The 23664-nt window shown below is 40.6% G+C and overlaps 1 protein-coding gene across 1 annotated transcript in view; it reads right to left on the bottom strand.

Annotated features, from left to right (window-relative positions):
* Nucleotides 1–10231, bottom strand: part of RPS6KA3 (ribosomal protein S6 kinase A3) — a 96846-nt gene extending 86615 nt beyond the window's left edge. Inside the window, exon 1 of the mRNA XM_068961955.1 lies at nucleotides 10163–10231. Within this exon, the coding sequence (XP_068818056.1) occupies nucleotides 10163–10231 (69 nt within the window). The remainder of the gene's footprint in view (nucleotides 1–10162) is intronic.
* Nucleotides 10232–23664: the final 13433 nt, after the last annotated feature.

Below are 23664 nucleotides of genomic sequence, written 5' to 3'. Positions count from 1 at the left end.
AAATGAGTCAGTTCTTCACATCAGGTGGCCAAAATACTGGAGTTTCAGCTTCAGTCCTTTCAATGGTACAAACCAGTTGGAAAACAATTTGCCAGTTTTTCAAAAAATTAAATATAGACTTACCATATGACACAGCAATTCCACTCCTAGGCATATACCCAAGAGAACTGAAAACATATTCACATAAAAACTTGTAGACAAATGTTCACAGCATTTATAGTAGCCCAAAGTGGAAACAATTCGTATGTCCATCAACAGATAAATGGTTAAACAAAATTGCTATAACCATGCAACAGAATATTACTCAGCCATAAAAATGAAGCACTGATACATATGCTACAACATTGATGAGCCCTGAAAACATTATGTTAAATGAATGATGCCAGACACAAAAGCCACATACCATATAATTCCATTAATATGAAATGTCCATAAGAAACTAATCTACAGAGACAGAAATTAGATTATTAGTCACCAGGGGCCGGGGGAAGGAGTGAATAGGGAGTAACTGGCTAACAAGTATGGGATTTGGGGGGTGATGAAAAAGTTATGAAATCAGATAGTGATGATGGTTGCACAACTTTATGAATATACTAAAGACTACTGAATTACATACTTCATAAGAGTAAAATGTGGCATATAAATCATGTCTCAATTTTTTAAAAAGATGAACTGGGGCTCTTTAACCTAAGTTAAAAACCTAAGTTCCAAAGGGTGAAAAAAAGCCACCAATGATTGTGTAACATTTCTTTAAATTTCCTTTTCTTTCACTGTAGCAAGATAATCGGCAACTTTCTCAGGCTCAGTCAGACCCTGTTTCCTGGCACTCTGAGGGAAAGTTAAATAGATTTTTTCTGAAAAGAAGATGCAAATATAAAGAGGTAATGATTTAATAAGCTGCAATTTAAAAACAGCAGTTATTCAAGCACACACCTAGGGGCTTCTGTATGGAGAGGGGTTAAGTTACATCTGGGCAAACCTCCTTTTTCAAGTACAGTAGTTTTTGTTTCAAATTCTCACTTGTAAGACAGCTTAAAAATTGTAAAAATTTCCCATACAATGTCAAAAATGCTGTTTCTCAAGCCAGCTCACAGGTTATTTTACCCAAGCTCTATTTGAAGAGTAATATCCATTTTGCTTTTCTAAGTCTACCTATACATTCCCATAAAAACGAGTGCTCAGTACAAACCATATGGACCCTCTCTCCCTTAGGAGGAGATGTCATTTTGACCGAGTCACTCACCTATATGCTGTTCTCAACCAAAGCCAGGCAGTCTAGTGGAAAATCAATGGAATTTTCAATCTGTGAGACTTGGTGTTTGAACTCTGCCTCCTCCACTTAAGAGCTGTGCAATCATGAGCAAGTTACTTAACCTCTCTAGGCTTCAGTTTCCTCATCTGTAAGTTGAAGTTAATTACATCTATCTCATTCAAGTTGATACACACAAAGCGTCTAGTCAAAGAAAACAGAGTTGTTAGTCGCTCAGTCATGTCCGACTCTTTGCGACCCTGTGGACGGTAGCCCGCCAGGCTCCTCCATCCATGGGATTTTCCAGGCAAGAACACTGGAGTGGGTTGCCATTTCCTCCTCCAGGGAATCTTCCCGACCCAGGGATCAAACCCAGGTCTCCTGCATTGTAGGCAGACTCTTTACCATCTGAGCCACCAGGGAAACCACAGTCAAAAAGGCATTCAGTAAATGTTAATTTCTAAGATGTATCAATCTACTTTCCCAGTATTTATTAGTACAGTATAGTGAACAAAAGACACCATTTCGGACTGCCAAATTTCCCCAACGCTTCGATGTTACCACTTGAATGAGAATGTCACCATAAAATTAGTAGAGTTGTATAAATTGCAGAATGGTTATTTGAGGTACATGTATCACTTATTGAAATATTCAGGGTAGAAGATAAACAAGACAAAGGTGATTAAACATAATTTGAAAAAGCATATTCAATATACTTTTCATTTAGAAAAGGCATTAAGCCTATTAACTTTAAAATACAAGCAATAGAAGGTAGAGTTGAAAAACACTGGTGTAGAAAAAAGGATTCAACTTGTATTCTATAATCTAGAATTGTTCTATTGTATGTGGTAGCCAATAGCCACAGTGACTATTATAATTTTAATTAAAGTTAATTAAAAAAATTCAGTTCCTCATACTACCCACATTTCAAGTGCTCAACAGCCACATGTGGCTAGTGGCGACCAAACAGTGCCTCCTAGAAGTTGTTTAAGTGAATCTCTCCGATTATTTTATATTGTTTTCAGATACACTCCTCTGCTCCTAAATGTGAAGACGCAAAATAAGATCCTGCATAACTGAGGTTTTTAGTATAGATTCTACAAGATTTCTGGAGTGAAGATATCTCCCCAAACACTGCACTTGCCATGTACTTCAATCTCTTAATGTCAAAATGAACTTTTGTTTCAGGCTATCATTTGACATCTGCTTCTAACTCATATCAAATGACTAAACCAAGTTTCCTATAACAAGTTTTGTGGCCCAAAGGATTAGAGGTAAGCTCACAGAAATCTAGATGACCAGGTCAGAAATGAAGATGAGATCATCATCACATGTAAGATTACAAAGATCAATTAACATAGTGGATAAAACATAATTAGTTTTTAAAGTATGTGAGAGACCATGGATAGAATATTAGTTAAGACAGGCAAATCTGACTTAAGTTATGCTACTGCTGTAATTCTATTTATACTAATAAAGGAGAAGAATAATAGGAAGTATAAAAATGCTTTTGGATTTACACATATAGTATGGTTATGTAATATTCAGGGAACTAGCACTGTTTCATGGGGAACACACACACAGACACAAATACCCTCTAAAAGACAATGTGGAGAGCTGACTCCAGGTGGGACAGCAGGCTAGCTTTCAGTCTTGCAGCCGGCTGATCTTTAGTTCATTCACATTTCTTTCTAGCTGACACCTTCAGGAGAAGAAGGTAAAGATTCAGAGTAGGTAATGCCAGTAACTGAGCTATTCTGCTATGGTAGGTTGAAACAAAATCAGCTTGTTAGTGGCTAATATGTCCATCAAACATCCCTGATTCCAGAGGTATGTGTACATGGTGGACAGAGATCAGAAAAAGGGTAAGAAAGTCATTTTACATTATTTGTGAAAGTTTTAATCATTCAGTTGTGTCCAACTCTTTGCAATCCCATGGACTGTAGCCCTCTAGGCTCCTCTGTCCATGGAATTCTCCAGGCAAGAATACTGGAGTGGGTTGCCATTCCCTTCTCCAGGGCATCTTCCCAACCCAGGAATCAAATCTGGGTCTCCTGCATTGCAGGCCAATTCTTTACCATCTGAGTCACCAGGGAAGCCCTTACATTATTTAGTAAGCTGTAAGTGTAAATTTTTTAAAAGATGAAGTAACAATATTCCCAAGTTAAAAACAGCTGCATCAAAATATTATTAATCCTAGCTATTTTCTAGTAACTGTAAGTTTGAAGCAATTAATTAAAAAAGAATGGGACAGGTAGACAGACCGAAAGCAGCATTAAGTAGCAAGTGATAAGTTTTTTTAAAAATTCTGAATATTAAATATAAGTTACAAAGCAAGTCAATAAGGGGGCCATTTAGTAGGGGCAATTAGCTTGATATTAAGATAGAATATGACCACCAATTTCAGAACACTGGCTTTTAAAAGTTTAAATTATTTAAAACTTTAATTTATTGTATTTAAATTTTAGTCAACTATTAGAATGGAAAATTGTTACACAAATTAATTTAGAAAGACTTCAAAATGAAACAAAAACTTTTGACAGTTACAGGAAAAAAATAGCTTTGATAAAGTCAATTAAACAAGCTGGAAACAGCTTGTTTCCAGGCAATACTGGATCCTATTACTATAGTTATCAGACTTTCCAAAATTGTGTTCTGCAAAGCACTTATGTCCTTTGAGACTTCATAGATGGTTCACAAAAAAGGGATGCTGACATCAAGTCTCAAATGCTTTGAGATACTTCCTTTTTGCAAATTCATCATGTACATCATCATCTTAAATTTCTAAGATGTTGGCCAGTAAAGACATTAGTCACATCTCATTTAATTCCACAACCCCCAAATTTATTTGATTATGTCATGATGCTGTGTGTGTGTGTGTGTGTGTGTGTGTGCGCACACGTGTGTGTTTTGGAGGGAGAAGATGGTTGTTGGGACACAGACTCATTTTGCAAATTTTCAGAGACTTCTCAGTTGAAAATACCATATGTACTATTGAAAGTTGCTTAAGTACCAGTACATAACAGAATAAAATCCAAAGGATTGTGTTTCTAGACAGGAAAACCCAGCTACTCATGGCATAATCAAATAACCAAAATAAACATGGTTATAGTAATGGAGAGGGAGGTGTGCAGTATTAATTTCTGTCCCTAAAAAAGGAAATTAACAGAAGTGACTCTAAAATATAAAAAAATGCACACATTTTGTTTTGTTACTTTTTAGAGGGAGTTAAAATTCTACCTACTGATACTATATATTAAGTTTATTTCTTCACAGACACACCACCTTCAAGAGGTTGACATATACAGTATATCATATTTCATCAATTACTAGATACCATCGTGTGTTAAGATACACTATTATTTTATGTATCACTAAGGGAAAAAAACTACTGCTAACTAAACGACATGCCAAGGATTGTGAGAGGGCTTCCAATTTAAGCATCACTGAAATATGAACATACTTTCTTTTCTTCCTTCCACACATACTCCTCAAAATGTTCTTTATCTGTTTCCCCCCTTTAAAGACACTATCAAAGAGGGGAACAATACAAAAAAGGGTAAGATTCAAGAGACTTCTGTTCACCTTACCTTACAATTATATTCTGATATTACAAAGGTTCTTTTAAAACAGGTCAACCAAATAAACCATTTTTAATTGTTCTGTTTGATTCTGGAAAAACTACCCCAGAATTAAAACACAGAATTTACTAAAATAGTTCTGGTTGAGAGATGATTCATTATAACTATTAAACACTTAAACCATGTACTGAACCAAATGCTTTACATATATTATCATTTAAATCCCATCACAACCTGATAAAGTAGGTATTATTTTTATGCCTATTTTACAGATTCGAATGTTAAAGCATAGAGATTTTAAATAACTTGCATAAGATTACAAAGATATTAAGTGGTAGAGGCAGTGCTCAAACCCAGATCTTCATGTCTCCAAAGTCTGTTCTTTAACACTTTGACATACATTCAAATTATCCCACAAAGTGGAATAAGTAAAATTGAAATATTTAATTGCTAGTAACTAAGCTATTTGCTTAAAATAGCCAAATGTATTGAATGATAGTTATGTTTTTATGGATACATTTTATACTGTTTTATATAACATATATTTGTGTTTGTTTTGTTAACTGATACACTTTACTTAACAATTAAGATTTAGTTATCTTGCTATTTGGTATAAAACTGAAAAACTAGAGTAACTGAGATTTGATAATTGTTCCAGATTAATGACACAGGAAACTGTTATCAACTACTAAGGTGGGTGGGGGGGGATGTGGTGCCGGTGTTAAGTCTAATGCCAAGTATTAAAATGCAATTACTTGTTTTTTTCTTCCTATTACGTGAAATAGGGAGTGGGATGTGTAAAATATTACATTTATCACTTGCATTCCAATGCTTTAAAACTTGTTATCCACCAAAAAGCATGAACAACCAAGCACTATTACACTCATGTATTACCAAGAGACCACCAAGATGTCACTGTTGTACCCTGTAATCTGAAACCACTGGGTCTAAAACATTCAGTCTGCACTGGACAAACTGGGCCACGTGAGGTCACCCATCATTCACAGCCTAGCAGATCACACGTCTCTGAATATGGAACTCTAGAGCAAATCTTTGTCAATGATCACAATGGTATAAATTTTTTAGTGGATGATAAATTAAAAAAAAAATCTTTACAACAACTCTTCTGCAATTCAGACTTCTAAATGATCTGCTATATTTTTGATCATTCTATAATTTACCAAATGTCATGTCCTTGGTCAAGAGTGCACATCCCAATTATGCCACTCTTTTCATATAAAAATAAGATATACTCATTGCGATTTCCAGAAACAATGATGAAAAGGCAAAGTCTGCCTATACTTGTTTCTTTAATTGGATAGGCTTCTCTCTTTATCTTAAAATTTAAATGTATCAAAGAAGTTTCTCATTTTGGATTAACCCCGTTAGTACAGGATCAAGCTGCCAAAATAAAGCAAAGTTTCCTAAATTTAGTTTTAAAAAACTGATATTTAATATTATAATCACTGAAAACAGCAAAGTGTTCAATAATGTGTCACAGTTACTCGACAGTTGACATGTAACAATACCTGTCCTCTCCTCAGATCTTCACTTGGGGGAAAGAAAAAAACCTGAAAAATGGTAAAAATGAAACAGGAAAAGGAAAAGAACTTAATAAAACATTTTTTTTTCAAAATCAAAGATCACATTTTAATAGAATGTTTTTCCCTACAGATGAAATATAAGAAATCTAATATTGATATAGTGGAAATACTATAGAATCCAATATAATCTTTGAGATTACAAATGGTTGCACATCCAGTGAAGATGGTTTCCAAAACAAGGGTCTTGTTTTTTGTAAATATTTATATAGTTAATATTTTTCAATGCATTATGGGTACATCTTATTTAAAGGAATTCAAAGTAGCTACTATATTTTTACATAGCACATTTCTATAAAGCAAAGAGAATCTCCTTAATTTTATTCTTTTTGAAAATCATTCATATTTAGGTTTACTATAATTTATCTTTACTAAAACTGAGAAAGTGTCACTTTAAGTCAGGCTTAAGATTCAGTAAATGTCCCTAAGAGCAGAAGCTGGAGTTTTTAGAACTGATTAGCCACAATCCCTTGATATCCATCTCCTGAACACTCCAATATTCAAAAACACACTACCATCTTAAATAATTCATTAGAGTTTTGAATTAACCTGGAGCATTTAGGAAGGTATTTTGTTTTTAATCTTGTACCAACCTTGACTTTGCTTACATAGTACTTCCTTTATTATTCTAAATTTGCTGCTTTAAACATTTGGCATAGTTCTAGCCTATCATGTTCTGACCCATGTTTGAGTTCAACCACAAGGGTTTTTCTGTTTTGAGCACTATGAGACTCATATGAGGTCAAGAAGATATATAAAGGAATCAACAAACTGCCTGTACTTTTGGTGAGGTACTCAGTTCTTTTAAGATTGCTCATATTTCAATTTAAGATTAAAATGATAAGAATAGAAATAAGACTGACAATTACCCTATTTCTGACCTTCATAATTAACTCACTGGTCATCTAGGGGGCCTATATTATGTATATGCCAGGCACTGTGTCAAGTGCTAAGGATATAGAGAAGAAAAAAAAGTCTCAGCTTTGAAGAATTCAGTCTCCTAAGGAAGAGACTATAAATGTAAATCTCTATAGAGAAGGACCCTGAAATCTTTTGGCCTGAAGAGAAACATTTTGGTGTTTTTACTCAATGACTTTTTAAAAATGATTAAAACACAATTATTCACTGATAAGAACTTACTGGGGAGAAGATGGCATAATATTTTAAGTCCAATATTAGACATCCAAACGAAAATTTTCAACCTTCTCCTTACTGGTTTCAATATTTTCAAATTTGTGTCAGAAGTAATTTACTTGAAACAGCTGAATAAGCAAAAGCAATAAAATATCTAAAGGCAATTTGTTAGAATCTAATTTTAATAAATCTAGGCAACACTGGCTCTGATTGAAATACCTTATGCCAGAATTTCAAGAAAATTACTTGAAAATGGCAAGTTGTGGAAACCTATCTGCCAGGTTCTGGAAACCATGACAGTAACTAAAATAAGTAGGCTTTAACAAATGAGACATCTTATAATACCATAATTATTTCTGAAAAATACATGGCCTCTAATTATTGGCTTATTTGTTTATACTGATTTTTTCCACAAAAGATATGAAACATCTACCCTAGTATAAAGTAAAGCACATGAATTACATTCACCTGGCTTTGAATTATGGCTCTGCCATTTACTATTTATAATCTTTGTGCCCTTAACTTCTGAAATCAGTTTCTTAATCTATAACAACGGAGACCAAAATCCTACTCTGTTGGGGGGATTGGAAGGATAAAATGAAATAGCATGAGCACAGTATCTGGCATATAGTAAGTGCTAAATAAACATTAGTTTTGTGTTTTCTTTATCCAAATGCATGCTGCACAGAAAAAGGATCAGGTGGAATCTTAAATGACTTTTTTTTTAAACACATTGATAAATGCCAAGCAGAAATGTGGACTGATTAAGAGTAGCAAATGCTAACGTTAGCATCTAAAAATCAGGCTCAAAGCAAATTCAATTTATTTCCACAAGGTCGGCAGTTTGAGAATATACTTTGTTAACCTTTTACCTATGGTACTTAAAGCAAAACATTTTTCTGAAGGAAAAAAAATGAATGAAAAGAGTCCCAGACGCATTGTTTTTTCACACTATCCATTCAAAAGATGATTAAACATTCTAAATTTGACTTCCTTACAAAAAATTTACAATATTCGACTGGCTAACAATTTTAAATGAAATTCTCTTAATTTCGCCAGACTTAAAAACCTTATTTCCTTTAAAAAATATATTTTTAGGAAACATCTATCAATGTGTTTTCCATGGAAGAAGAGCGTTTCGTTTAGGTTTTAAAAATATGATCCAAGTCGCAAAATGCAAAGCACCAACCGTAAGCACTATTACAATTCTGCTTGCGATAAGGAGAGCAAGTAAACATTTTACTTTATTCAGCAGCGGAGGTGACCAGGCAAAAAGTGCAAAGTGATTTGAACTGATCCTCGTCCCCCTCCCCCTCCATTCTACCCAAGAATGGAAGTGTCCCGCATCTCAGATCAAAACTGAGCCTCGGTCTTACTGACGTAACCAGTAACCCTATCCACCTCTCACACTGCGGAGGCCGGCAGGGCAGCGGCTGCCGCCAAGTACACCACTCATCAGAGCCTGCCCCATTCCGCCCCCGCGCTTCAGTCATGCTTTCCAGAAATGGGGTCACTCACTCAGTAACTATCACACACACGCAGCCTATCATCCTGTAATCCCCCAAAGTCCGCTGTGGGGATAGAAGACAGCAAAAAGTCAAGAAGGAAGAATCACAGACGCGCCACCATCAGGAATTGATTTTCCGCTCCGGAGAGGAGCGCTGATGCCTTGGAATGGGTCTTGTCTGGATTATTTTCACAGACCCCGAGTTGGTTCTGGGACACAAGCGGCTGCGAAGAGCCGGGGAAATTTTGTCTGGCCCTGTTTGGTTATATCGTTTGGGTTTGGGTCACCACGGTGGGCATCTCAGGGACGGTCACCAGATCCCGGGCGAGGTAAACCAGAAAGCCCTTTACTGCGGCCGCTGATCTTGAATATCACTGTATCATCTCCGCGGACAGGAAACTCAAGTTAAACTCCAAGAGACGGGGTCCTCAAGCTCAGCGACCTCGGAAACGGGGCGGGGAGTAGGATGGAGAACCTCAGGCTTCCACTTTTTTCTTTGCAGCAGCAGAAACTACTGCGGCAGATGGGAGGGGGGCCAAAAACCCTCGACTGTCCTGCACCCCTTATCCGAACCCCCCCCCACAGGTCGCTACCCCTGCCCCGGGCCGTTCCTGCCCACGCGCGCCCGGTTCCCCAGGGTAACCCTGTCCCCTAGCCGGATTCGAGAGTCCCCGCTCTACAGTGAACCCAATCCACACCCCTCCCGCATCCCCCAAAGTCACCAGGGTCCAGGGAAGCCCCCGACCAGGCAGGGCCAAACTTCCCAACTCCTCGCCGGCCCCCGCTCCGCGTCCTGCTCCCCCCACGCAAAGTTGGTGAAAATCGGCTTCTTGCAAAGCCCCGGCGCCCACTCCAAACCCCACGCGCCACCACACCACAGCCCCTCTAGCGAGGGAAGGGAGAGGGCGTGCGGATGGGAGGAAGAGAAGGGCAAACAGATCAACCCCAACTACCCAAACCGGAATCCCGAACCGAGGGGAGAAGCGAGCAGCAGAGGAAGGGGCCGAGTGGCCGGCTCCCGGGAAGAGAGCGAACCGGCGGGGGCGCGGGGAGGGGGGCGCGCCGGCCCCAGCCGCCCGGCTGCACTCACCTCAGCGCTGTCGGATGGGCTCTCCACAGCCATCTTCTGCCACGGGTCCGCCAGCTGCGCCAGCGGCATCTTCCCCCCCGGCCCGCCGCCTTCACCGCCTCCTCCCTCCCCGCCCGCCCCGCGGCCGGCCCCGTTCCGTCGCCGCCCGAGCCCCACGGCAGAAGCGGCGGCAGCAGCTGCAGCAGCAACGGCGGCTGCCCGAGAGAGGGCTCGGCGCCGACACCGACCCTCGAACGCCGCGCGCCCGGCTGGAGACGCCCGCGCGCTGAGCGAGAGCCTCGCGCGGCTGCCCGGCACCGGGTCTCGCCCCTTTCTTCCTCTCCTCCTTCCGCCGCCGGGACTACAGCTCCGCCCCCCCCGCCGGTTCCCGCGCCCGCTCCCAGCAGAACAGCGGCCCCCGCGCGCTCCCCCACTTCCGCTCACAACATGGCGCCTAAGCGATACCTGTCTCTCAGAGCGAGGCTCGGCCGCCGCCGCCACCGCCGCGCGCACCCGGGGGCGGGGCCTGGGAAGACACGCCCCTGGCCGCGGCGCTCCGCTCGTCCCTCCTTCCTCGCCCCAGCTTCAGCTTCTGGGCCTCGCCTTCTTTCAGGAAGGGCAAGCGGAGAAATCTGGGGGCGTCGGCGGGAGGTGGGGGAAAGAGCGGGAAAGGAGGAGGTGCGAAAGACGGAGAGTTTCTAAGAGCCACAGGTCCAAGCAGGTTGAAGGCTCTCAGGGATGTAGAGAATTGTGGTCCCCACCCATCTAGGGAGAGACCGGTGAGGCGTAGGGGGTGCGGTACCGTACCAAGGACCCGGGGAGGGGTCGTGGGGTCTTTTCGGCCCGATTTTTCCGTGGGTGCATGTGGGCGCGCCGAGTCTATCGGCACATGTAATGGCCCAGGACCCACCCTCTCTCAGGGTCATATGATGGGCATTCACCTGCCTCTCCACCCCCCACGATGGGGATACAGAAGGCTTCGTGTCCTGGAGCCGCTTGGGGCTTCGGCTCTCGGTTTGAGTCAAGGCTCTCCAAACTGACGCTTTTGTGTTATATTGTTTTTAATATCTGGAATTACTTCGTCTTGCATGAGTCGCCCCCCCCCCCACCAAAGTCCACAGAGCCCTCAGGCTTCAGGCGCGACCCTCCAAGCTCGCCCCCTTCCATCCCTCCCCGGTTCTCCGCAGCCTAAATCTTCACGAAGGAGAAAACAAAGAGGTTCTTCAAGGCTGCCAGTCTCGGCAGAGGTTGGGGAATTATTTTAAAATATCTTGGTGGCAGGAGCCCGGGATTCCTGCTTCTCTGTTGACTTTAAATAAAAGATTAGATTAAAAATCAGGCTGGCGGTGAGTGGAGGAGGGGAGAGAGGGAGGGCTTCTAACTCCTGCCCAAGACAGGGAAGCACTAGGTTAAGGAATCCCAAGCCCCAGACGGCGATGGAGCGCCAGAAGACCGGAGAGCGTGAAGAGAGAGGCCTGGACGTCTGGAGTGGGTGGGGGCGGCGGTTTCGACCCCATGTTCCCAGCGCCAGGTGGCCGGCGAGCTCAGTCCGCCGGGGCAGAATTGTGTAAAAGTCGCCGGGCTGAGTGGAAAGCTACCGCAGCCATTGGCTAACCGCCCTACAAGGAAAAGGAAAAAAGTAAAGGGAAATCTCCAAGCCGGCCAGTGCTTCCATCCCCTCAGGCCTCTGCCCAGGCGTCCAGGTCCTCCCACGCTCGGCGACCAGAGCGCGTCCCCCGCTGCGCTCCTGTGCCCGCCTCTTAACAGCTCCTTTCATCCTCCAGGGGCCCACACACCTGGAGAGCCTTCCTCCCTAACGCAGGTGTGAGGATGAGATTAGAGCCCCACACCTAGCTGCCCAGCCAGGTCTTTGCGGGCGGTGCAAGGTTTCTCTCTGGGCCGAGAGAGGCAGGTGTTAGTTTTTTCTGCTGCCTTCGCTGGCGCGCCCCTGGGTACAGGCTCGAGGCCCGGGAGCCCCGTGGCCACCTGAAGAGGCTCCATCTGTTCAGGGAGCCTGAGGAGGCGGCCGGAAATCCTCGCTGCGCGCCTTCTCCTGCAGCCTTGGACTCAGGGGGACAGCTCAGGGTTGAGCAACATCTGGGCAGGCTCAGCGTGGTCTGTGAGGTGGGGGTGGGGAGGACGGAGCTCGTGATTTTGTCACCTCCCCCAGCATGCTGATTCAAGTGCTGCAAATCCAATCTGGACCCAAACCTCAGCTAATTTGGCAGCCACCGTCTCTGTAACTCCTAACAGTAAAACCAGCCTGCAGTAGTTTGAAGATAAGGAATTGTATATCGTTTTGCATTTATGCACAAAGTGCCAGATTTATCTTTCATTTATATTGCAAAGCACGTTACCATTCCTTACAGCGAAAAGAAGTCGGTCAGTTTGGTTAGTTTAAGGTAAATTAGTCCTCCGCCCCCAACGGTGATCAATTATTCCAATTAACATTCTTTCTTTAGTAAAAACATACAGTTGAAGAGTTATCCTGTGTCTAACACTGTCCAACGCTAAATACTCCACCCAAAGGGTGAGCCAACCTTTTAAAAATAAATCTAGTTGTTTGCATACTGAAAAGTTGATTTCAGTAGGGAGTTGATTCAGAGGAATAACTTTTAAAATAGCGAATTCATCTGAAAAAGTAGTGTGAATAGTGGTCACATTGCAGGAGTTAAGCATTAAATGAACTTAATAATAGGCTAAAGTACCACTAGCACAGCTGTCCTGCAAATAGGCTCAAGTTGATAAGTATGTGAATTGATTTGGGAAAACACTATTCTCCTTCCCTTTGCCCAAAAAGAAAAGAAAGCGATTTTTTTTCTTTTGGTTAACAATAAACTTTTGGTTTCTTTCATTTATTAAATCCAAGAGTGGTGCAACCACTCACTCTTGCTGGGAGAATTGGGGAAAATCAAATAAGGCTGGGGGATTTGTCTTGCAGGTGGCGACAAAAGTTATTTGAACATAGAAGGTGATATTGTCCTGAGCAGGATTACTCCCCCCGCCCCCCTTTAAGAAAGGAAAACTCTTAGGTATTCAAAGAATAGCTGCCTCTAGAGAGCATCTGTGCAGGGTAATATGGTAGCCACTAGCCACACCGTGGCTCTTGAGCACTTAAAACAAGGTTGGCTGGTTGCTATTGAGATCACACCAGATTACAAAGACTTAGTACCAAAAAAGAATGTAAAGACCTCAGTAATAATGACGAGTTGATATTTTCAATATATTGAGTTAAAATATTTTGTTAAAATTAATTTCCTGTTTCTCTTTACTTCTTTAATGTGGCTGCTATAAAATGTATACTTACATATGTGGCTTACTTGTCAAAACTGGCATTATAGCTGTATAGGACAGTTCTGCATTAGCATTTTCCTTTAACACTGAGCCTTTTATGTATTCCTAAAGTCCTGTAATGTTAAGTGATGCCCTCATATTCCATTGTCTTTTGGGGCTCCTCGGTGCAAAATCTGCAGAAAGGGTTGATTTAGTTACCTACTGATTCTATACCCCTTCCCCCAACACACACACACACACACACACACACACACCTCAGTCAGAACCAAGATATTGGAAAGTTACTACTTGAAACTACAGCAAAGGGAAACAGCAAACCTCAGTCGAAAATCTGGACTAGATTTCCAAGAAATCATTCCTGATGTATGACAGGACAACCAGATTTAACCTCCTCTGTCCCCAACAATTTCCTGCTATAATTATAACCTTTGTATACAAGTTTAAATGGGCATTTACTTAACAAAATAACATTTGTTCAAAAAAATGGAGTTACATCAGTCTGGAAAAGTTACAAGATGACTAAACTATGGCTCATCCCACAATCTCCACCTCATATACATCCAATACTCCCAGTTATAGGTTTGTCCCTATGGAAAACCCATAAAATGTACTCATCAGTACCTCTCTGAAACAGGTGTTGTCCCTCTACATTATCTGAAACATGTTTACTTTTCATACAAAAAAGTAATCACTAGAGACTATTTAACTATTTCTTTGCAATAAGAAAGTAAGGTAAAACTTGGGCTGGAAGTTTATCTTGCATAAGACAATACATGGTGACATATTTTTTTCATGTGTATGAATTTCATCTTTTCTTTGAAATTTCCCAAGTAAAAATTAATAGTTTCCTGATTGACACACATCTTAAGAGACAACAGATATTTCTAAACCTATCTGGACATTTTATTTGAAAGAATTCAAGTTTCAGAAAATGTAAGATCTTCTCTAGATTCTCCTATAGATATTAAAGTTCATTGATTCTGGAATTGCATGTGATGCAAGACGCTCATAAAATCTATAAGGAACTAAGGGGAAGATGATCTATGATACAAATACTTGAAACATTTAACATTCTTCATGGTAAGGCAGTACAGGATCAGGACAAGAGCAGAGCTAGGCCTATGTCTAAACTCCAGGTTCCTTTACATCTCTAAGCTTCAACTTACAGGCCTAGAACAGGGTCTGGCATGTAATAGTTGCTCAATAAACAATGGCAAAATAAGCTGTTTTCCTCATATGAAAACAGGATAACAATGCCCCCCTTGTAGAATTTTGAGGAAGATTAAGTAGAAATAATGTCTGGGATGTATTAAGCACAGTGCCTGCCACATAGGAAGCATTCAATAAATGGAGCTATTGTTACCAACTTCAGAAAGGGAGTATTCCTGCATACGTAATATAATTCAAAGACTTTACTCCTAAAAGTTATTTCTTTCCATTTGTTGTGTGATCGTTTCATTAGGGTATAATCTATTTCTTGAAGGCACTCTCATAGTGATATGACACACACACACACACAAAATGATACTGGACCTTTCTGTGGAATTCAAATAAAAGATCATGTAGGGTAACTTACTGTTCTGGTTTTCAAGCCACGTATGTTGAAACGCAAATGATTACAGGTCAGTTGCCTCATAGGCTATGATCAAAACTTTGTTTATGTAATGCTCAAAAGAAACTACAAATGTATGATTCAAAGTTAACATTACCTGACTCATACTTACGCAGTGAGGACAGGAGGAACAGGGAAGTATGGAGGAGAGGTCTGTGTCAGACATGCTTTAATGTTTTCCTTTATTGGTTTCCAAAATGTTTAATCCTTAGAGGTGTCATTTTGTTTCAGGGTTGTTTGAAGGGGAAGAATTATGGGGCTTTGAAACTTGACAAGGAATTGAGAAGAGCCATTCCTGGAGCTTTAATAAGCTACTGTTTTCCTTCAGTTTTCATTTTACTAGCACAGAAAAGACCCTCTAAATGTTCTTGTTTATAAACACTAATTCATAAGAGGGAGATAATACATTAAAATTTCATTTTCAAACTGATATTAAAAATGACTGCTTTAACATTAACCAAAAATTGCAGTATAAAGTACTCCTTCAGAGAATAAACATTCCCATTTTATAACTATCAATTTAGTTTGGTTGGTTAGAGCAGTGCTTCTCAAATTTTTTTTCAGTCCACAAAGCATTCTGAAACAAAAACCCAAGAATCACTAGTTCCTACTCACCACTATGGAAAAAAAAATCTTTATGAAACTGTTGTTTTAGAACGTAGCTATTATTGTGGGGGTTTTATTTTTTAAGTTTATATTTGTGCTTTTGAATATAGATTTGCATCTGCAACCTAAAAAGATACTTTAAAAAAATCCTAACTTTTTAGTGACGTACATTTAAGATCAGTCTATGATCATACTTCAACTGGGGAAATGAAATTTGGGTAAAGCTATGGCAGCAAATTGGAGAAGGCAATGGCACCCCACTCCAGTACTGTCACCTGGAAAATCCCATGGACGGAGGAGCCTGGTAGGCTGCAGTCCATGGGATCGCTAAGAGTCAGACACGACTGAGTGACTTCACTTTCACTTTTCACTTTCATGAATTGGAGAAGGAAATGGCAATCCACTCCAGTGTTCTTGCCTGGAGAATCCCAGGGACTGGGGAACCTGGTGGGCTGCTGTCTATGGGGTCGCACAGAGTTGGACACAACTGAAGTGACTTGGCAGCAGCAGCAGCAGCATGGCACCAAATAGAGCTCTATTCCTCGACCACCAACTGAACCTCGGATCTCCATGCTTGGGAAATCTGTAGCTTTAATCCCAAAGATGTGTCAAAAATTATGTGAATGGGGCAGTGTCAAATCAGGTCTGTTGCAGATAATAAGGCGTATTTGTAAACGAAGTATGTTTTAATCAAACAACACATTGCTTACGATTTCAGTAGCTTGTTTTCAAGACATGTTTCAGGTAAGTAGTAAATAAAATAAATGCTTTGGGGAAGTATAAATATTAAGAAATTTCTTTACTTAAAAAATTGAATTTAAGTAACTTACAACTGTCTACTAACTGAGGGATGAATTCTGTAGATTAAATGAAATTTAAAGAAACCCCATCGAATGAAATTATATGCAAATGTTGAGTGTGTGTGTAAGCCAATTAATAAACCAATTAGAAATTGCATTGGCAGTTTTGGACACTTTACAGCAACAGACAGACATTTATTTCATAGGTACTATGTGTCAGGTGCTATGGTAAGTGTTTCATGTGTATTAACTCCTTTAATTTTCATTGCAATCCTAAAAAATACTAAATATATATTAATAGCAGCTAACAGCTCATGAGAACTTGCAAATTGTTAAATGGTTTACATATGTTACTGTGTTTTATTCTAACAAGAAGTATTGTTAGCAAAAGTTAGTGTTGTATTCTCATAAAGAATGAATGTTTTCCACTATAATTAATTCTTTCAAAAAATTTCAGGACATTGCTTGGAGGAAATGTACCATAAGATATAGTCAAATAAGTACTTAAAAGTATCCTTGTTAAATATATCTGCATGTCATGTTACTTTCTGGAGACAGCAAGCTTCTATGACTATCATTTTGAAAAAAAAATGAAAATAAATTTTAGTTTCTCCAAAGATCAATGTAAGGCTTTTGAAAGGATGCTAAAGGAGATAATTTTCAAATGAAAACTTTTCCTTCCATAATTCATCATAGGTCTGTAGACTGCTGTTTCAGGTTGAATTCTGTCCACCCCACTCCCAAGTCCCACATCATATGTTGAAATCCTAACACACAGTGCCTTAGAAAGTGACCTTATTTGGAAACAAGGTCATTGTAGATATAATCAGTTAAGATAAGGTCATACGTGAGTAGAGTGGACCCCTAATCCAATGTGACTGTTTACCTTATAAGAAGAAGGCCAGGTAAAGATAGAGGATTGCAATATTGCATCAACAAGGCAAAGGTTGCTGGCAAACCAGCGGAAGCTAGGAAGGGGCAAGGATTCTCCCACAGGTTTCAGAGGGAGCATGGCCCTGCTGCCACTTTGATTTTGAACTTCTAGCCTCTAAAGTTGTGAGCAATAACTCTGTTATTTTAAGATAACAGTTTGCTGTGTTTCATACGGCAGTCCCGGCGAACTAATCCAACATAGAAAAGATTTTCACTTATACACTTGCATAGCATTTTCACTTCTGAAAACACTGCATCTATTATCAAGGAATTCTGAAAATAGTTGGTGCACCTCTGTAATGAATAGGGCAAAAAATAATGATAGATAAGAGTTTGAACTATGTTTAAAAATGGACTAGGACTAGCAGTTAAAATTTAATTCCTTCAGGTTAAATACTTACTGCTAACAAAAATAATTCCTGATTTTTACTTATAGATCTCTGGAATCCAGATTATTCTATATGAGTAAACTCACCCCCCCCCACCACACAGTTTATTTATTTATTAGACTGAACTGAAAAAAAAATATGCTATAGGATCCTAAATCTTTCCTTCTGTCTGAGGGGCCTGTATTTGGGCCGATTTAGTTTTTCATTTAGAAAGTAACTTGCCTCTACTTCTCTCCCTTTCTCAAAGTGGTTTATGGCATTATCATCTACTTAGTTCACCAAATTAGAAATCAAGGTTTTATCCTGTCATCCTACCGCACTTCCTCTCACCTCCATCCCCTGCATTATCTGACAGCTAGATTTTGTTGATTCTGCTTTCTCATCTCTCTGAATTCTGTCAAACTCTTCTACTCTAGCACCCCTACCAGAGTTTGCCAGATCCAGCCTATATTATGACAGCTCCCTTTAGAACCTGGGCTTTCCTGGTGGCTCAGTGATAAAGAATACGTCTGCAATGCAGGAGCCTCCAGAGACATGGGTTCAGTCCCTGGGTGGGGAGATACCCTGGAGGAGGTAATGGCAACCCACTCCAGCATTCTTGCCTGGAGAATTCCATGGGCAGAGGAGCCTGGCAGGCTGCAGTCCATGGGGTAGCAAAGAGTCAGACAAGACTGAAGTGACTTAGATGCACACATGCTTTAGAACCTTCCTGACTTTCACTCGTTCTCCACACCATGACCAAAGGTTGCTTCCTAAAATGAAAATCTCAACTTGTTTATCCTCTGCTTAAAACTCATGGTGGCTTTCCTTACCTCAGGATAAAGTTCCAGCACATTTGCGTAGATGGAAGACTCCTGCCTTTTTCTCTAGTCATTAATGGCAATTGAAAGTGAAAGTTGCTCAGCCAGGTTCGACTCTCTGCGACCCCCATGGACTGTAGCCTGCCAGGCTCCTCTGTCCATGGAATTCTCCAGGCCAGAATACTGGAGTGGGTAGCCATTCCCTTCTCCAGGGGATCTTCCCAACCCAGGGATCGAATCCAGGTCTCTCACATTGCAGGCTGATTATTTACCATCTAAGCCACCAGGGAAGACTTAACGGCAATTAAGTAGGAATAATTAAGGATTTATCATGGCTTTTCTTGTATAAACTGTATTTCAGGCCAACCCAACCATGTAATATTAAATGATGAAAGTTCTTTACAGGATTATTCTGTAGAAGGAATGATAGACTTAGAAAATGATAGATTTTGAAAACCATAATGAAGGAACTGATTTAGGCAACGACTGTAAGTGAATCAAGCCATTAGATGAAAGGTGGATGGAGAACTTGAAATTGGAAGGATCAGCTATCACCACCTAAACACAATGATCCATCTTAGCATCAAAAAAGGTGGGACAACCAAGCACTGTCAGCCTCTTCTCTCACACAATAGGAAGCATATAAGACCACCTATGAGGTATTCTTTCCAAAAACCTGAAATGGGATTAAATTAAGCCTCTAGAGGTGTGCTGTCCAATATGGTAGCCACTTGTCACATTTGGCTATTTAAGTTTAAATTAAGGAAAATAAAATTTTTAAATTCAGTTTTTAAGTCCCACTAACCACATTTCATTTGTCAGTTTTCACCTGTGGTTAGTGGCTATGGTATCAGTACACATTATAGAATATTTCCACTGGGGCAGAAAGTTCTATTGGACAGAACTGATTCAGAGCTAAATTCTATTTTTGGAAAAAAGGGGGTTAAAGAAAGAAATTAAATGACACTAGAAGCAAGCAAGTAGACTAGTATGAAGAATGTGATATATTCTTCAGGTTAGGTAGTTTGGGTTCTACAATAATTCAATGGAATGAATAAAAAGGGGGAGAGAGCAATATTTTATATTAAGAGAGACAACCAAATGTAATGTGTGGGCCTTGTTTGGAACCTGATTTGAACAAACCAATTGTGAATACATTTTGGAGATAATCATGAAAATGTGACTATGGATGGAATTTGGTGGTTTTCGAATTTTACTGAACTTTGATAGCCCATTCAGCTCTTTGGGATGCCCATTTCCCTGCCTGACTTTAACATCTGCAGCAGCTTCAAGTGAGAAGGACTCTAGGTTGGCCCACAAGACAACCTGAGTGTAATGAGAGAGGAAGCAGGGCACAAGGCAGAACCAGGCACATGAGAACGTTCAGGATGGCAGAACAGTTGTCTCTTCCCTGGTGACAAATGGACAGCCCAGAGCAAACAAATCCATGAGTGCAACCAACCTTCAGAACTACTCCAAGTATGGATGCCTGCTCTCTGGGAGCAAGGCAGGCTGCTTCTGAGAAGGATTGGAGGCAGATTGTGTTATTAATAGGGAATAATCAATTCGATGTGAAGCTAGGAGACCAGAATTGGGGTCCAGGATCAGGAGATAGGGCTGGCATGAATGAGAAAAGAAGGTGAATCTGGGGTTGGAATTTCCACCATGATTTTCCAAACTTGGGTAACTGGAAAACCATGTGAACTCCAGAATCCTGGAGAGAAGAGGTTCAGATGAGCAGATTGGTCTCATCTTTTTTCCACTGTTGGAAGGCTAAATTCTAGAATCTTTATCTGACAGTGGTCCTTATAGACAGAAGAGAAGAGAACCATTTTCAAATCCCACTTGCTAGATTGGTTTCCATTAGTTCTGGACTGGGCAAAATTTGTTTTCTTTGGTTCTCTTTTACTTTCTCTCCCCAAAATATGGGTCGTGTCTTAGGTCCTATCTTCTACAAAATATTTTATTTTTTAATTATGATAATAAACACATAAAATTTACCATCTTAACCATTTTGCAACCCCAAGAACTGTGTAGCCCACCAGGCTCCTCTGTTCATGGGATTCTCCAGGCAAGAATACTGGACTGAGTTGCCATTTCCTTCTCTAGGGAGCCTTTCTAACCCAGGGATTGAACCCATGTCTCCTGCATTGCAGGCAGATTCTTTACCACTGGGCCACGGGGGAAGCCCCTTTTAAAGTGTATATTTCAGTAATGTTATGTATATATACATTATTGTGCAATTAACCCATTTCCCTTGTGGCTTCCATGGTGGCCACACCTGCAATGCGGGAGACCCGGGTTCGATTGCTGGATTGGGAAGATCCTCTGGAGAAGGGAATGGCAACCCACTCCAGTATTCTTGCCTGGAGAATCCCACGGATGGAGAAGCCTGGCAGGCTAAGGGCTATTTCTGAATAATCTTATTATGAATGTGAGTGTGCAGATCCAAAGTTCTTTGTCGATATGGTAGATTGCAAAATGGCCATAAGTTATTCCCTTTCCTGTATCCATGCCCCTTTTTGATGTGTTTGTATTTTCTCTTACCAAGAGTCAAGTTTATTTCCTTACGATTTGAATTTGAAACAGCCTGATGACTAGCTTTGCAATAGCATAAGATAGAAGCAATATGGTACTGCCTCCAAGTCTGAGCCTTAAGAGGTCTTTTTTGGACATCTGTTTGCTCTTTTGGAACCCATGTGAACAAGCCTAGGTTAGACTATTAGAGGATGAGAGAGCATATGGAGCAGAGATGAGCCATCACATATGAGGCGTGAAAGATGCACATTCTACATAATGGATAGGTAGCAATTAAAGAGTCATACAATTCGAATGGTGAGTTTTATCAAAATCCATTTTAACACGATTCCAACCATTGTCAGCAGAGTTGACTTGGCAGCCATACTGGCAGATACTGAGTGAGCCCACAAGAGACTAATATAAATGTCCAGCTGAACCCAGCCCAAATTGCTAACCCACCGAACTATGAGCTAAACAGATGGTTGTTGTCTTAAGCATTTTTGATTGGCTATGCAGCAATTAATAACTAATACACATTACTTCTCCTTCAACTATATGCATTCTTCCTCGGAGATCGAATCCAATTGCATAAGGACTTCAATGATCACTACCATACTGAATGACTCCAACTCACTCTTCCCAGCTTTGCTCAGCTCTATCTTGAATTTGGAATTCCATATTTAATACTCCATCTGGATATCATGTGTAATACTCTAAACTTACTATCTGGAAAGCTGGATTTGTCATCCAATATCAAGTCTTATATCCTCTATTGATGCTTCTATTCTGTTGGTGGTATTACCATTCTTTCAGTTAACCAGTGAAACCTCAGTGCTATCTCTGATTCCTCTCATTTTTTTCCCTTAGTCAGTCAGATGACAGTTTTCAAAGTTATTTTTTACCATATTTCCTCACTTTATAGAACTACTCACTCATCAAAACTTCCTCATTATTCTCTCATCTCTGGCCTCTGCATCCTCAGATTGATCTGATACACTGATTTAATTTATTTTTGAAATAACTTGTTTCCTTTACATGCACTTTGCTGCTAAATAAGGGAAAGGACTTTGGATAAGGGTGATTTGTTTGGGGAAGGAGTGAAGGTCACATGAACACAGTACTTCTTAAACTTTACCATGTATGTGGATTGAACTGCCAGGGAATCTTGTTAACAGTGCAGGTTCTGATTCTCATACACTGATTTTGGATTCATTCTTCTAAGATACAGAGTGATGAGTTCACTTTACAGGTTTATTCATTACAAGCATATTTTCCTTGGATGTGTGTGCTCAGTCATGTCCGACTCTTTGTGACCCCATGAACTGCAGCCTGTCAGGCTCCTCTGCCCACGAGATTCTCCAGACAAGAAGACTGGAGTGGGTTGCCATGCCCTCCTCCAGGGGATCTTCCCATCCAAGGATCAAACATGCATCTCCTTTGTCTCCTGCATTGGCAAGCAGGTTCTTCACTGAGCCACCTGTTTTCCTATTTCTACTGATTTGAACATCTGGGTCATCTCCACTGATTCATTCCACTGATCTTTTTTCTTTTTTCTCTTGAGTGTGGGTCAGGTTTTCCTGTTTCTTCCTACATCTAATAATTTGGGATTGTATCCTAGATATTGTAAGTGACATGTTCTAGAGACTCTGGATTCTGTCCTGCTCTTCCAAAGGAAAATTTTGTTTGTTTTTGCAGGCAGTTAACTTGGTTGAGCTCAAATTCCAAACTGTCTCCCTCATGGTGGGCAGCAGCTAAAATCAAAGTTCAGTGTTTTGTTTTGTTTTTTAAACCTTACCTGGGTTTCTCGGAGTCTTCACTGTACATGTGTGCAGAGATTTAGGCAACATTTCAATACAGAACTTAAATTACTTCCTTTCTGTCCCTCTCCATTCACAGAGTCCTCCCCCCAACCCATCTCCAAATTCTGTCCTCTGATTCTTTAGTCCAATAAAACTGCAGGTTTAGCAGCCCTCCTTTGAGTAGATTGGAACTTGCCTTCAGGCAAAAAGCTGTAAAATGAATATGGCAAACTCACAAGGAGTTGATGCTGTCCTTTAAGGGATGACCTCCCTCTAGTACCTTCCTGCTTGTTTGCTTTCCAGTGTCTTCAAATAAGATTAAAAAAAAATCTTGTCCAGGATTTAGAGTTGTTATCTAGAGAAGGGTGGTCACAAGGAGCTACTCTCACATTATCAGGAACAGAATCACCCCACAGATTTAAAAACTTTCATGATTCTCCATGGAAATCTGTGGACCAAATCTAGGATTTGGTATCTATTATAGGATATCTATTATAGGTTCTCTCTGGAGAAGGCAATGGCACCCCACTCCAGTACTCTTGCCTGGAATCCCATGGACAGAGGAGCGTGGTAGGCTGCAGTCCATGGGGTTGCTGAGTCAGACATGACCGAGTGACTTCACTTTCACTCTTCACTTTCATGCATTGGAGAAGGAAATGGCAACCCACTCCAATGTTCTTGCCTGAAGAATCCCAGGGACGGGGGAGCCTGGTGGGCTGCCGTCTATGGGGTCACACAGAGTTGGACATGACTGAAACAACTTAGCAGCA

This window comes from Capricornis sumatraensis, chromosome X, assembly GCF_032405125.1.
Source record: "Capricornis sumatraensis isolate serow.1 chromosome X, serow.2, whole genome shotgun sequence".
Classification (NCBI taxonomy): domain Eukaryota; kingdom Metazoa; phylum Chordata; class Mammalia; order Artiodactyla; family Bovidae; genus Capricornis; species Capricornis sumatraensis.
Note: the sequence above shows the minus strand (reverse complement) of the source record. Positions and strands in the feature narration are given on the sequence as shown.